Genomic DNA, 12,860 nt, shown 5'->3' on the forward strand with positions numbered 1-12,860 from the left:
TCCCAAGGCTCCCGCTCTGTCTCTGCTTTGGGAAAATGCCAGCACGGTAACAAAATGGCGGGGAAAGGGTGGGATTGTCACGGCGAGCCCTGCGGCGTAGCCCGGCCACCCCCGGCCCCGCCCGCCCGGGCTCGGGGCGCCCGTCCCGGCGGAGGGCAGCGGGGCGGGGGCCCCCTGGGCTGTGCCGCCGCCCGGTCCCGCCGCCCGGTTGAGCTCTGGTGGAGAAGCAGCTGCAGAAAATGGCTGCTCGGCGGAGCCCGCTGAATCCTGCCATGGGGGGGGGGGACAGCGAGGAAGCGGAGCAGCCCTCCCCGTGCCACCCCCCCTCCCCCGGGGAGCCCCGGGCAGGAGGCGCGGGGGACGGTCCGAGGTTCCGCAGGGCGGCGGGACCGGAGCAGAGCCCGCGGTGCCCGGTGTGCGGCCTCACCTGCGGCGTGCAGGGGGCGCGGGGCAGCCTGCCCCGATCGCTCCCGTGCTCGCAGCCCCCGCCCGGTGCCCGCCGAGGCAGCGGCGACTGCGAACCCGGGGGGGGCGCGGCCGAGGGGCGGCCGGTCACACCCGGCAACCCGAAACGCCGGAGGAGCACCAGCCCCGCAGCCCCTCCCGCCGCACCCGGTTTTGCTTTCGGTTTAAAATAAAATAAAAATAAAATAGAGAAAAATTATCTGGCCGTGGTCACGCGGCACCGTGCGGCCACGACTCGGCCACGCACCGGCTCCGCGGCGAAGCCGCAACGAAAACTCGACCCCGTGTCGAGGCACCGCGTCGCCGCCCCCCTCCCGTCACGGCGGCGGCCCCCCGGAGCCTGCCCACAGGGAAGGAGCGGACACGCGTGGGTGCGCGGCTGTCGCCTGCGCTGCCGGAGGTTCCCTCTCCGCCGGTGTTTTTCGCGGGTGTCTGTGGGCTGAGGGGATGTCCCGAAAACGGGACTGTGGGAGCCGAGATGGGGTGATCCTTTCCCCACAGGAGAGCGGGAGAACGCTCCGCCGAGGCCGGTCCGCACCGTGGCGGCTGGACACGGGAAGGCGCTTTGGAGCGCCGTGGGTGCGCGCATCGCGGGTGGCGCCCGCGTGCGCGGATTCCGCCGTCGGCGCCGCGCACGGTGCAAAGGGCGCCGCTGCCTTCTGCGAAGACCTCTCCCAGCGCTGCCCCCCCGGCTTTGCCCTCCCCTGCAAAGCGCCCCGATCTTTGCGCCTCAGATCGGGGTCACCCCAGTCCGTGCAGCGCCGCTGCTGCCCGTTCCCCCGTTGCCCACGGAAGGTCCCGCTCCGCGGAGCAACGGGACCGCCCCGTCCCGCCAGCTGCCTCAGCCCACGGTCCCGCCGGGTGCTGTGCTGCGAGTGGGGCCGGCACGGTCGGCTTCCTCCGCGACCCCCGTAGCGGGGACAGAGGACCGGCGATCCCGCCGCACTTCGGGAGCGCCGCGGGCTCCCGAGCGCCGTCGGTGTCCACGGAAGACCCGGGGCGAGATAACTTAGGGAAAGGCGGGTGGAGAGGGCGCAGCGAGGCGGCAGCGGGCCCGGGCAGCGTGCGGGGTGCACGGTGGGCGGGGTCCCGGGGGAACGTCCCGTGGAGCGGGGCTGTCCCCGCTCGGTGCCCGCGGGGGTCCAGGCCGGGGACGGGGGGGGGGGGGGGGGGGCGCTCCCCCCGCCAGAGCTGTTGCTGGGATACGGGCGGACCAATCAGCGCTCACCAGCTCACCCGGGCCCCGGCGCCGCTTCCTTATATGGTGCGCGCCGTCCGCGGGGCGCCGCGCGCATCACCATATAAGGGCATGAACCTAAATACAGCCCCTACCTTGGGCCGGTGGGAGGGGACGTGGGCGGGGCCTCAGTGTGGGTGGGGCCGGGCCGCGCCCCCTTCCCGCCCCACCGGGCCCGGGCCCGCCGCTGCCGCCGAGCCCGCCCGCCCCGGGGAAGGTGCCGCCGGTCATTAAGAGGAATGCAAATGGGCAGCGCTTCACCTCTAATTGCTTTTGTTAAAAGCGGGCTCGCGGGGCTGCGCCCGAGCGGGCGACGACGGTGGGAACGGGCGGAGACGGGCGTGGAGGGACCCGGGACAGAGCTGGAGTGGGTGAATGACGGCGGTGGCGGCAGCCCCGGGTGGCTCGGTTCGCACTTCGTCTCGTTTGTCACATCCCAGCTCAGTTCTCCCCGCGGCGGGGCCGTGGCCGCGGGGCCGCTGGGCCGCGCTCTGCCCTGCCCTTGCGCGGCCACTGCCCACTCGTGACACTCCCTTGGCCGCTGCAGGGACAGATCCGTCCTTCTGCCAGATCTGTCCTTGTGCGATCAGCAGCCGGCGGGACGGAGAAGACCCCCGACTAGACGGGGTGCAGGGATACCCCAGAACGTTCCCATTTCCTCGCCCCACGCCGTGTTCGAGGCGGTTCCTCCCTCTCCCCATCCGCAAACAGTTCGTGTTTATGTTCCTACAAATAATGAGCAAATTCAGAACCCCCAAGAACAAAAGGTCTTTTGTGCGGAGCCCTCGGAGCCTGGAGCGGGCGATAAAAGACGCTCCCCGGCCCCCTGCCCTCGGGAGCCGGACTCTCCCCGCCCCGGCGGTTCGAGGCGTCCCGCGGATGCCGCAGCGGGGGTGACGAGGGGCTCCGGGTGTGTGACGGCACGGCTGCAGAACGGAGAGCGGGCGCTTTGCCGTCGGGGCGCTCCGTGGGCGCGGGGATTCCGCCGTTCAGTCTCGCCGGAGCGGGGACTCAGGGCACGCCGCCCCCAAGAACCGATGGCTGCAGGACACGCGTGGGTCTCTCGCACGAGCGAGGCCGATGCGGGAGACTCCCTAGCGCTCGTGGGTCTGTGCTCCTGGAAAGAACGGTGGCTTCTCTCCGCTGTGGGGACCGCAGAGGGAAAAAGCCCCGAGCTTCGCCCCGGGGCTTGGCACAGCTCCCGGAGGCTCCTGCGGGCGCTCCGCCCTGCTGAACCGGCGTTGCGGGGGGGGCTTCCCGGGGCAGAGGGGCGGCAGTGCCCCCCTGGGGTGGTGGGAACGCCGCCGGTTGCGCAGAGGCCGCGGCCGCCATTTCCAGGAGGACGGTGCCACCTATGGAAAGCACCTGGAATTCACCGGGACGGGGAAGCGCAGCGTTTCCGTGCGGCACCGTCGGGACGAGGCCGGGCTGCTCCCGCCGCTCCCCGGACGGGGCCGTGCAGCATCAGAGGGGCTTGGCCGCTACGGTCCTCAGTACCGACTGCCCCGGGGAGGATGTGCGGCTCGGTCCCGGGGCGGCGGAGAGACCCGGGACGAGCGCCGAGCTGCATCTCATCGGGGCGGTCGTTTCCCTGACTGGCCAAAGCCTCCGTTACCGGGCAATAACGATCGAAGGGGAGGAGAGAAGTTCCTCTGCTCAGGTGCTCGGTAGAGTCCCCGAGCCGGGATCCTCTCGCTCCCTCTGTGGCCGTCCACGCCGAGATCCCTCCGCGGCACCGCCAGCCCTCTTCGGTGCCTTGACAAAGGGCAGCAACAGCACCGGTGCCCTCCCAGCCGTCGGCCGGTCCGGAGCCGTGTCCACGGAGGCACGCTGCCTCTTGTCGCCACGTCGCCTCCGGAGCCGCCGGGGAAGCCGTGCCCCGTCACGGATTCGATGTCAAACGCCTCAACACGAAAACTTACACGGGAATTTCTGCGGTCTTGTGGACCGCCGACGTCGCCGCTGTATGGGCACAGCCGAGATCTCCGCTCCTCGGACCGGATATCCCCGCGGTACCCGGCAGCAGCCCCGGCGGCACTGTGGGGTACCGGTGCCGCAGGTCGGAGCCGGTCGCTGTCTCCCCAGTTGTCCCCGAGCCGCGCGGAAACGAAAAGGCATCGTCTGGGGGACGGGCTGAGCCCCCAGTCCCGGACAGGACCGTGAGCCGGCGGTGCCAAGGGGTCCCGGGTGCTCGCCCCCCCCCTCGGCACAGCCCGGTGCCGGTCCGTGGGGCAGTGAAGCGCCGATGCTGCCCCCGGCTCCGTTCAGCTACCCGGGGAGAGAAGAGTTTTCCTGAGCGGCTCGGGAATGGAACCGAACCGGGAGAAACCCGCAGCCGAACCGGACGGTTGGGCCGACCGGGGGGGGTCGGCAGACCGTAGGGGGCTGGCTTCTCCGAGTGAGCAGGGGAGAGTCCACGCAAGCAGGGATCTCGCGTGGAAAGTGGCTCGGGGCGCGCTCTGCCCTGCGCGGCGTTACTCGGGCAGCAGAACGCCTCTCCTGGGACCCCGGGGCCAGCCCGACCCGGGAGTCGGTTCGGGAACGGGCAAGCTTTGGGGTTCTGCCGGGGGCCACTTGCTCTGCCCCCGCTCCCCTCCTCGGTCCACGAGTGGGGGCTGTGCTCGGATCGCCCAGGAGATGGGGACACGCTGGGGCGCGACCGCGGCACAAAGGGGTCTCTGAGGGGCACCGCCATCCTCGGCCAGCCGGGGAACCGCGCCGGGTCAGGCTGGGAGCTGCCGTGGATCCTGTCGTCCTCGACGCGAGTGGCCGTGGGACGGAGCAGGTTGTAAAGCACGGCCACCAGAGCACACGGGAGTCGCGGGGAGCTGCCCCGCTGCGATGTGGGGATCGATGGTGCCTGCGGTTGGGTTGGAGGCAGGTCCCCCGCGCCGCCACCTTCTCCTGGTTCAGCCGCACTCGGACACCCGCGCTCTCGCCGCCACCGCCACGCGCGACCCCGAGAGCGGCTTCACCCCCTCGGTTTCGTTGCAAAACTCGCTGCCGTGGTAGCCCTCGCACAGCGAGAACCGAGGGGGGAGCCGGGCGCTCCGGTCCCCCGCAGCCCCCCGAGCCCCGAAGAGTTCATCGCACGAGTGCGGGCTGGAGGAGCGTAGACCCCGCAGCCGAGAGGATGGGCCGGGGTCAGATGGGCGGAAAAGGGGGTTTGCCGCGGCAGCACACGCTCTCGCCGGTCCGGAGCTGTCCCCTTGTGGGTTCCGAGTTCCGGGATCCCAGAACCGGGCCCCGGACCGGTGTGGGTGACGGGAGGCGCAGGGATGAGCGGCCCCAGCCCGCCGAGAGCCCGTGGGACGCCCAGGCAGCTCCTGCCGTTGACCCTGGGAGCGTGCAAGGCTGCCCGTGCCCCGGCTCAGCTCGTGCTCCCGGTCCCTTGGTCGTGCGGGCGGGATCCCCGCAGTGCCGCCGGCTCCGGGCGCGGAGGTCTCTGGACACTGCCCGGGTCCGGTCCCGCCCGCCGCTGCCTCGTCCCGCACGGTTGGAGCAGCACTGTCCCACTTTTCCTTCCGGGCCGAGACCCCCACGAGCGGCCGCAGCCCCGGTCCCGGCTCACCCACGCGCGGGGGCTTCGGGCGGCTCCCCCGCGGCGGCGGTCGTTCCGCGCTGCTTTCCCCGCTTCGTTCTCGTTTGCATCTCGCCTTGTCCCTGCCCCCCCCGCACATCAACCAGGGCACAGCTCCGGCCCTGCGCGGGTTCCGCGTGGGTTCCGGCGGGAGGATGAAGCTATTTCTCCGCTGATGCACTGGTGGGAGGCAGCAGGAACCTCAGCTTTTCCCCTCTGCACCCCCACGCGTGGCGGCGGGGCTCCTCGCAGGCGACGGGGCGAAGGCAGCCGCTCAGTAGGGAGCTACGTGGCCCCTCAGGGCTCCCGTGTGGCGTCGGTACCGGGCGGCACAGCCTCGAAGCCGCGGTTCCAGCGTGCACCGAGGACACCGACAGCCGAGCCGCCGGGGAGACACCTACTTGCTCTGGGCTGCGGCAGCCCCACGGTCACGGGAATGGGCGCCGACAGTGCCCGTCCTGCCCGTGGGGACACGATCCGTTTCCGACCCGCAGCCTCGCACCCGCGCCCGGCCGTGCGCCCGGTGCCGCCAGCTCTGTCCTCTACGAAGCACCTTCCCAGGAACGGGGTCCAGTGAACCGCGTCCACGCCAATTCACGAGTCGCGCCACGAGCAGCCTTAATTAACAACGGTTAATTTGGCATTAACGAAAATGTTCCCAGGACGCAGCTCGCCGGGGGCCGGGAGACCGCGGAGGTTGCACTTGCCCCCCGTCCGGCCGCGCCACGCAGGACTCGCGTGTCGCGACGGCTCCCGTGGCCGCGGGGCTTCAAGCGCGGTGTGGGAGTACACGGGAGCCGCGGAGTGGGAATCCTCCGCCTCCTCCCGGGAGCGCGGTTTCATTTCGGCCGGGGCGGTGGGAGGAGGGATCTGCCCACGGAGAGCCGACACACGAACCCCGCGTCCCGTGCGGAGCCGTGGGGGCCCAGTCATCGGTGCTCCCCGCGGGGTCCCGAAGCCCCACTCGTGTCCGCCGTTGGAGGACCCTGCCCGGCCGGGTGACGCTGAGGAGGGCGGGATCCCCGCGAAACAACGCTCCTCGGCGTGGGAACAACGCCGGTGCCCTCCGGTCCCGACGCCCCCCGGGCGGCTTCCCCAGCCGGGGGAAGGGAAGGGTCTCGTAGCCCCAGCCCCAGGCCGACCCGGCTGGGCTCTCACTCACCGCAGGGCGAGCGTAGCCGGATGCCGGGGCCACTCCAACCGTGGGTTTCCCACGCGTGAATGTGGCGGCCGCCGAGGCTCGCTGCTCATCGGCTTCCAGCTCCTTAGCGGAGGGGAGGCCGAGATGGGGACAGGAGGGGAAGATCCACGAGAGGTTCCGTTTGCTCTCGTCCGTTGGGAACGGGGCCGCAGGACCCCACTCCGGCCCGCACCACACTGCTGCGCATCCCACTCTCGGGGCAGCCCCGAGCGGCGGCGCTGCCCACGGACACGGAAACCGCTTCACTCCGCGGGACCGGGGAGAAGGGCTGCCCGATTCTCCCGGTGGAGGAACCTCCCACGGACGGCGCGGGGGGCGGATCGGGTCCCTGCCCACTTGCGAGGACCGGTGGCGTGGGATCCCCTGCGTCCCGGAGGCTGCACCGGATTCCCGCGATTCGCGCGTGTCTCGTTCTTCCGTGGCCGCCTCGGGGAGAAGGTGATGTCTTCCGACTCCGTGCCGCGGGGCGAGAGGCAGAGCCGGAGTCGGGAGCCGGTGGGGGTACGGCTGGCAGCCTCCCCGGTACCGACTGGCAGCCTCTCAGCGCAGCCACGTTCCTACACCAGTTCGCTGACAGATAATGCGGGAGATGGACCAAATCATGCGTGGGGCCGCCCCGCTGGCCCCGGGTCACCTCTCCTCCCCGCTGGGAACGGAGCCGGGGGCTGCCTGCACAGCGAAACCGGTGGCCGCGGCTGTGCCCCTTTCTGCCGGTCTCCGGGAAGAACTCGCGCTCCCGCAGCAGCGGCGGCGCCGAGCGGAACGCGCGACCGCCTCCGTCCGTGGACGGCACCGCGGGCTCCGCCGCTACCGGGACGGCCGGTTCGTGCGGCATCGCTCCCACCCCTGACACCGCTCCCTTTGTCCGACCACCGGCGGTAGGCGGGCCAGGCCGCGGAACCCCCCATTCGTCACCGTCCGCGTGCCTGGGAACCAGCCGGCCCGTCCCCGTGGCCGCGGAACCCCGTGGCTCCCCATCCCCGCCCCGCGGGTCCCCTTTGTGCTCCGCGCCCCCTCCCGCGCTCCCGGGGCCGTCCCCCCGAGCGGGGCGTGGCCCCGGGGCGAAGGGGGGGCGTGTCTAGGTGGGCGTGTCCCGCGGGCGCGTCCCGAGGCCCCGCCCCGGCCCATCGGGACGCCGCTCACGTCGGTGGGCGGGGCTCGGCGTGGCCAATGCGGCGAGGGCGGAATATTCCACCCGGCTCCGGCGCGGCGCGCGCGGGGGGGGGGGGGGGCGCGGTGACGTCAGCGGGCGGAGTATTATGGTCTGGGCTGCGCCGGGGCCGCCCCTGCGCTGCGAGCGGCCGCGTAAACATGGAGCTCTCGGCCGTCGGGGAGCGCGTCTTCGCGGCCGAGGCCCTGCTCAAGCGCCGCATCCGTAAAGTAGGTACCCCCACCTCGGCCTCCCCGCCGCGCCCCCGGCCCCCCGCAGCCCGGTCCCGGCCCGCTGGGGGCGGCTCTGCCTCCCCCTGCCGCGGGGCGGGCTCCGCTCCGCCGCTCCCGCCCTCCGCGCCTGTGGAGGGGGGGGGGGCGGTGTTAAATCCGCGTCTGGTGGGGGGGGATGCGTGCGTTAAATCCGCCTGGTTTTTCATTGTTGCATCCCCCCCGCCCCGCGTTCCGCTCCCCGCTCGGGGCGTTGCGGGGGGACCTTTGTTGCGGGGCGGTTTAGTCGCGGTTTTCGCTCCAAGCATATTTATTTTCCTCGCTTCCCATCCGCAGGGCCGCATGGAATATCTGGTCAAATGGAAGGGCTGGTCGCAGAAGTAAGTGGCCCGGGGGGCTGCAGCAAGGGCCGGGGGGGGGTGGTGCTGGCTGCACCCCCTGCTCTCCCTTTGTGCCAGAGCGGGAACCTTTATGCCCCTATTTTTTATTTTATTTATCTTGTTGCTTCCTGGCTCCTTACTCTGTTCCCTCTCTCTGTCCCGCCTTCCCCCAGGTACAGCACTTGGGAACCTGAGGAGAACATCCTGGATGCCAGGCTGCTCGCAGCCTTCGAGGAGAGGTACAAGGCCTTTACTAGCTGTAGCAGTTGCGCTTGTAAATGTGTTGCTGTCTTGTAGCTATGCTGAATTGAAGCTTTGGTTCTTTTAACACCTCTAGGGAGCGAGAAATGGAGCTTTACGGGCCCAAAAAGCGAGGCCCCAAGCCCAAAACCTTCCTGCTAAAGGTAAGGAGGCCGGAGCCCACGCGCGAGGGCTGCGTGCCAGAGCAGGGGTCCCTGTCCGGCCCCCTCGGAGGATGCTCCCCTCAAAGGTGGCCTCTTGTAAGTTGTAATTACACAGCCGGATGGGATGGCAGGACAATAAAGTCACCGCGTGATTTATCTTCTTTGCAGGCCCAGGCAAAAGCCAAAGCCAAAACCTATGAATTCCGCAGTGACTCTTCCAGGGGGATCCGGGTGCCGTATCCTGGCAGGTCCCCCCAGGAGCTGGGCTCCACGTCCCGGGCTAGGGAAGGACTGAGAAACATAGCCCTGGCCCCCCAGGGCAGCTCCAGCAGCAGCACCCCCAAGGCAGACGGCATCCGGGACCGGGTGATCCGCGTGGAAGAGAAACCCGGAGAGACCCCCAAAAAGAGAGGCCCAAAGCCCAGGAAGGAGCTTTACAAGGACCTTGTGGAGACTCTGGATGCCTCCAAGAGGAAACTGGGGGACCCGGGGGATAAGGTGGGGGACTACCTGAAGGCCAGGAAGATGGAGGAGGCGGCGGCGGGGGCGGCCAAGTTCGGCTCGGGACACAGCGTGATCCAGCTGGCCCGGCGGCAGGAGCCCGACCTGCCCGGCGCCCTGCCCGGCCCCAACCGCGCCGAGGCGGGGGCCGAGAGCTTCCCCCCGCGCCTGGCCAAGCACCGTGCGGACTTTCTGGACCCCAAGGGGCAGGGGGGGCTGGACCCCGGCGGGCCCAAGCTCCTGCACGGCGCCGTGAGCCCGGGAGCCGTGGGCAGCCTGTACCGCGACGGCGTGGGGGGCCCGGCGGGGCGGCCCTCCCTCATCGCCAGGATCCCCGTCTCCAGGATCCTGGGGGACCCCGAGGAGGAGTCCTGGAGCCCCTCTCTCAACAACCTGGAGAAGGTGGTGGTAACTGATGTGACCTCTAACTTTTTGACCGTCACCATCAAGGAGAGCAGCACGGACCAAGGATTCTTTAAGGAGAAGCGATGAGTTTGGTGGAGGTGGTGCTGGGGTTTTCTTCAGTCAGATCCAGACAAAAGCTTGGTAGAGCTTGGTGGGCCTCTCTTTTTTTCTTTTTTTTTTTTTTTTTAAGCTCTTTTTTTTTTTTTTTAAATTTTTTTTCTGTTGTTTTTGGTCCTGGAGAGAATTTAGAAACTGTCCTAAATTCATTAACTCATTCTTTTGTTTTGTTTTTTTTCACGTCTTACATTTCGTTGGAAAGATTATCTCTAGAGTTATATTTTCTATTAGATGTAAATATGTTATTTAAGAAAAAATGCTTATATATATATCTATATATATATTTCAACTCTGAGTTGTTTTATTTAAGTGGAGACAACAGTGACTGCTCAGTTGCTCCTAGAAAGGACAATAAAACTGAGAACTAACGAGTTCACACATCTGCCGCAGGAGCCGGTGTACATAACGGTGTTCATAGCTAAGTATGTGCTGGGTTTTTTTAACTATTATTTTTCCTATGATGCTATGGATGGTGGAGGGGGACGTGTTGCTCCCTCGGAGGGCAAAGTGCCCGGATTTCTTGATTGTGATTTAAGGTGTTGCTTGTACAATCAAGTGTGCTGTGTCCAGAACTGTTGCCCTTGACAGTCGACGTGAGCACTTGAATTCACAGTGTTGTTGGGGATGGGGTGTTTCCAGTCTAACAAAAAAAGTCATGTTGCTACAAAGTCGGGGCGGGGAAAAAGCAGAAATCCATAAAAAGGCTAAAAGTGTTGGAGTACTAACTTGAATTCCCTTTTCTTGCGGAGGAGAGGAGTTTGTGTGTGTAAGGTTCCTGAGGGGTGATACTGAAATGCACTTTAATAGAGTTGTCGTAGCAGTTGTGGGAGATGGGACTGAGCTGAGTCTATCTGTTTTCATTTTGTCTGGTCGCTTGATTCTGTTCCCCCACCCACTAAAAACAAAAAACCCCAACAAAACCCCCCTCTGTTTACATTCCTGAAATGCCAGAGAGGTTGGGGAGGGAGCATCTCACTGCCCATATTTAGTTAGTTTATTCTGCTACAGAAAGTGGATTATTATTATTATTTTTATTCCAAATCACAGTTTACTTCAGACTGTTGGAAGACTCCTGATAAAGTGTTTTGTAATATCCACATCCCTGACAAATCCCAGGGTCACCTTTATGCGTTCAGAGACAATAAATAGTTCCCTTTCCTTGCGCTGGTTAAACAATAGCCAGGAGGTAAAATATCCCCCTGTGGAGAAGCCCGGGTGGGTTTTGTGCTGGGTTTCCCTGTGGGATTCCTCCCCGGGCTGCGATCTGGAGCTGAGCTTCCTCCCTGCCTGGGGTAGGGAGGCTCTTGGGGCGAGGTGCAGCAGTTTCCCGGCTGGTTGGGAGGCTGGGGGTGCCCCTGCTCTGCTGCTCCCCCAGCTTGGAGCTGCCGGGCAGGGGAGGGACCCTGGGCCTGGCTGCAGCTTGCCTGAGCTGGAGCAGGTGGCCCCGTCCTCACACCTCGCTCTGGGCATCAGTTGAGTGGGAAGCACAAGCCCGGCAGTGCCTGAGGGCTGGGACTGAGCCAGGGCCCCTCGTCCCTGAGCTCTGGGAGGTTCCTGGCCCAGGGAGGTCGCATGGGCTGAGGGAAGGGGCTGGGCAAGGGGCATCTCTGCTGCAGGGCCCTCTGGCAGCTTCACCTTGCCCCCCTTCCCTTCCCTTCCCCATCCTTCTGCTGGGACCCATGAGGTGCCTGGCAGGATGCTGGATTGTCTGTGCAAAGGGAGCCATCGTGTCTGACAGTTCCCAGTTTGTTTTTCCTTTTCTTCTTATTTTCTTTTTCTATTTTTTTAAGGCATATTTTGTAAAATTGAGATTTTTAACTTGGTTTGTACGAAGAACTGAGGTGTTGGTCCCAGTGCTGAGACGGAACACGGGTGTTGTTGGAGGATGAGGAGGGGGTTGAGCTGTTTGTGCTCCTGCTGCCACCAAGGCCGGAGGATCCTTCCCTTTGCAAAGACCCGGAGCTGCTCCTGCCCCGTTGGGGCTTCGCTCCAGCCCCGTGTCCGTGTGTCCGACACATACCTGGAGCAATCCATACCTGTGGGTGTATCCGTGTGTCTGTACATAGCGACGTGTACCCTGCGTGTGTGTGTGTGTGCGGGCGCGTGCGTGTGAATTATTTAAATCTAAGACTTGTACAAAAGCGATTTGGCTAAATCTCAGTCTCAGAAGTGAAGCTTAACTACGTGTCTTCTGCCAGCCGTGAATGTCCATATGAGACCTGCTTTTTATGTCAGTTTAAATATATACTTTGTAAATAGAAACGTGTCTGACTTCCCTCTGTGGCCCTGGGGTGCCTGGGAGCAGCGTGGGGTGTGCGCTGGGGCCCCGACGGGCTGGGTGACCCCGCCGCCCGTTCGCGGGGCCGGGACCGGAGCCGGGACCCGACGGGGCTGGGGGAAGGCAGAGGCTCCCCGGCCGCAGATGTCGCTGGTCTGGGCTCCCCCCCGGCCCTCCCGTGGTGTCCTGAGAGGCCGCCGAGAACGGCTCCGGTCCGAAGAGCGGCGAGGGGCCGCCGCTCCGGTACCGGGCCGGGTCCGACGGGGCGCGGGTCGGGGCGCTGCCCGTCCGGCCCGGCCTTTGTGCGCGAGCGAGCCCCGGCAGCGCAGGCGGGGCCGGGGGAGGGGGCTCCGTGGGATTTTTAAACCGTGTCCTCATTAACCTCCTTTTTCTGCTCGGGCGGGTGGGGCGCGGACCCCGCGCCGCGGGAGCTGCCAGCGCCGGGAGGAGCGGGAGGAAGGGCGGCACAATGGCGCCTTTCTCCGCCGGCCCGGCGGGGGGACCCGTTCACACGGACCGCGGGGCCCCGGGGGCGGGGGCGGGGCCGGGCCGGGGGCGATCGGCCCGGGGGGCTCCGCTCCGCCCGACGGCGGCACCGACGGCAGCGCCCGGGGCCGCCTCCCGCGCCCCGCCGCGACCGCGCAGCGCCCTCCGCAGGCCCGTCCCGGTCCCTGTCCTGGCCCCTGTCCTTGTCCCGGTCCCTGTCCCGGCCCCTGTCCTTGTCCCGGTCCCTGTCCTGGCCCCTGTCCTTGTCCCTGTCCTTGTCCCGGTCCCTGTCCGCGGTGCAGGGACAGCTCCAGCGGCCGCGGAGCCCGGGACCAGGCGGGGCCGCGTCCGGCACGGAGCCCCGGAGGGAACGCGGTGAGATTTCCCCGCTCCGGTTCCAGCCTCGCACATCCCCAGCCCGGGCCG

At 66.9% G+C, this 12,860-nt stretch overlaps 2 protein-coding genes across 5 annotated transcripts; one reads left to right on the forward strand and one right to left on the reverse strand.

Annotated features, from left to right (window-relative positions):
- Positions 1 to 4,611: 4,611 nt before the first annotated feature.
- On the reverse strand, positions 4,612 to 7,318 carry LOC134052019 (collagen alpha-1(I) chain-like). Its single transcript, XM_062506201.1, has 5 exons — positions 6,644 to 7,318; positions 6,360 to 6,546; positions 5,986 to 6,268; positions 5,606 to 5,835; positions 4,612 to 5,462 (listed from the first exon to the last, which is right to left on the reverse strand). Exons 1-5 carry the CDS (start codon positions 7,316 to 7,318, stop codon positions 4,612 to 4,614), a joined length of 2,226 nt encoding a protein of 741 aa, XP_062362185.1.
- A 427-nt stretch (positions 7,319 to 7,745) lies between these two features.
- CBX8 (chromobox 8) lies at positions 7,746 to 11,926 on the forward strand. Of its 4 annotated transcripts, none has more exons than XM_062506074.1 (5): positions 7,746 to 7,863; positions 8,200 to 8,243; positions 8,417 to 8,482; positions 8,557 to 8,647; positions 8,816 to 11,926. In XM_062506074.1, exons 1-5 carry the CDS (start codon positions 7,795 to 7,797, stop codon positions 9,638 to 9,640), a joined length of 1,095 nt encoding a protein of 364 aa, XP_062362058.1. In that variant the 5' UTR covers positions 7,746 to 7,794; the 3' UTR covers positions 9,641 to 11,926. The 4 variants fall into 4 exon arrangements, with proteins under 4 accessions (XP_062362058.1, XP_062362059.1, XP_062362056.1 ...); XM_062506075.1 differs by having other exon boundaries at positions 8,581 to 8,647; XM_062506072.1 differs by having other exon boundaries at positions 8,557 to 11,926.
- Positions 11,927 to 12,860: the final 934 nt, after the last annotated feature.

This window comes from Cinclus cinclus, chromosome 20 (assembly GCF_963662255.1).
Source record: "Cinclus cinclus chromosome 20, bCinCin1.1, whole genome shotgun sequence".
NCBI lineage: Eukaryota > Metazoa > Chordata > Aves > Passeriformes > Cinclidae > Cinclus > Cinclus cinclus.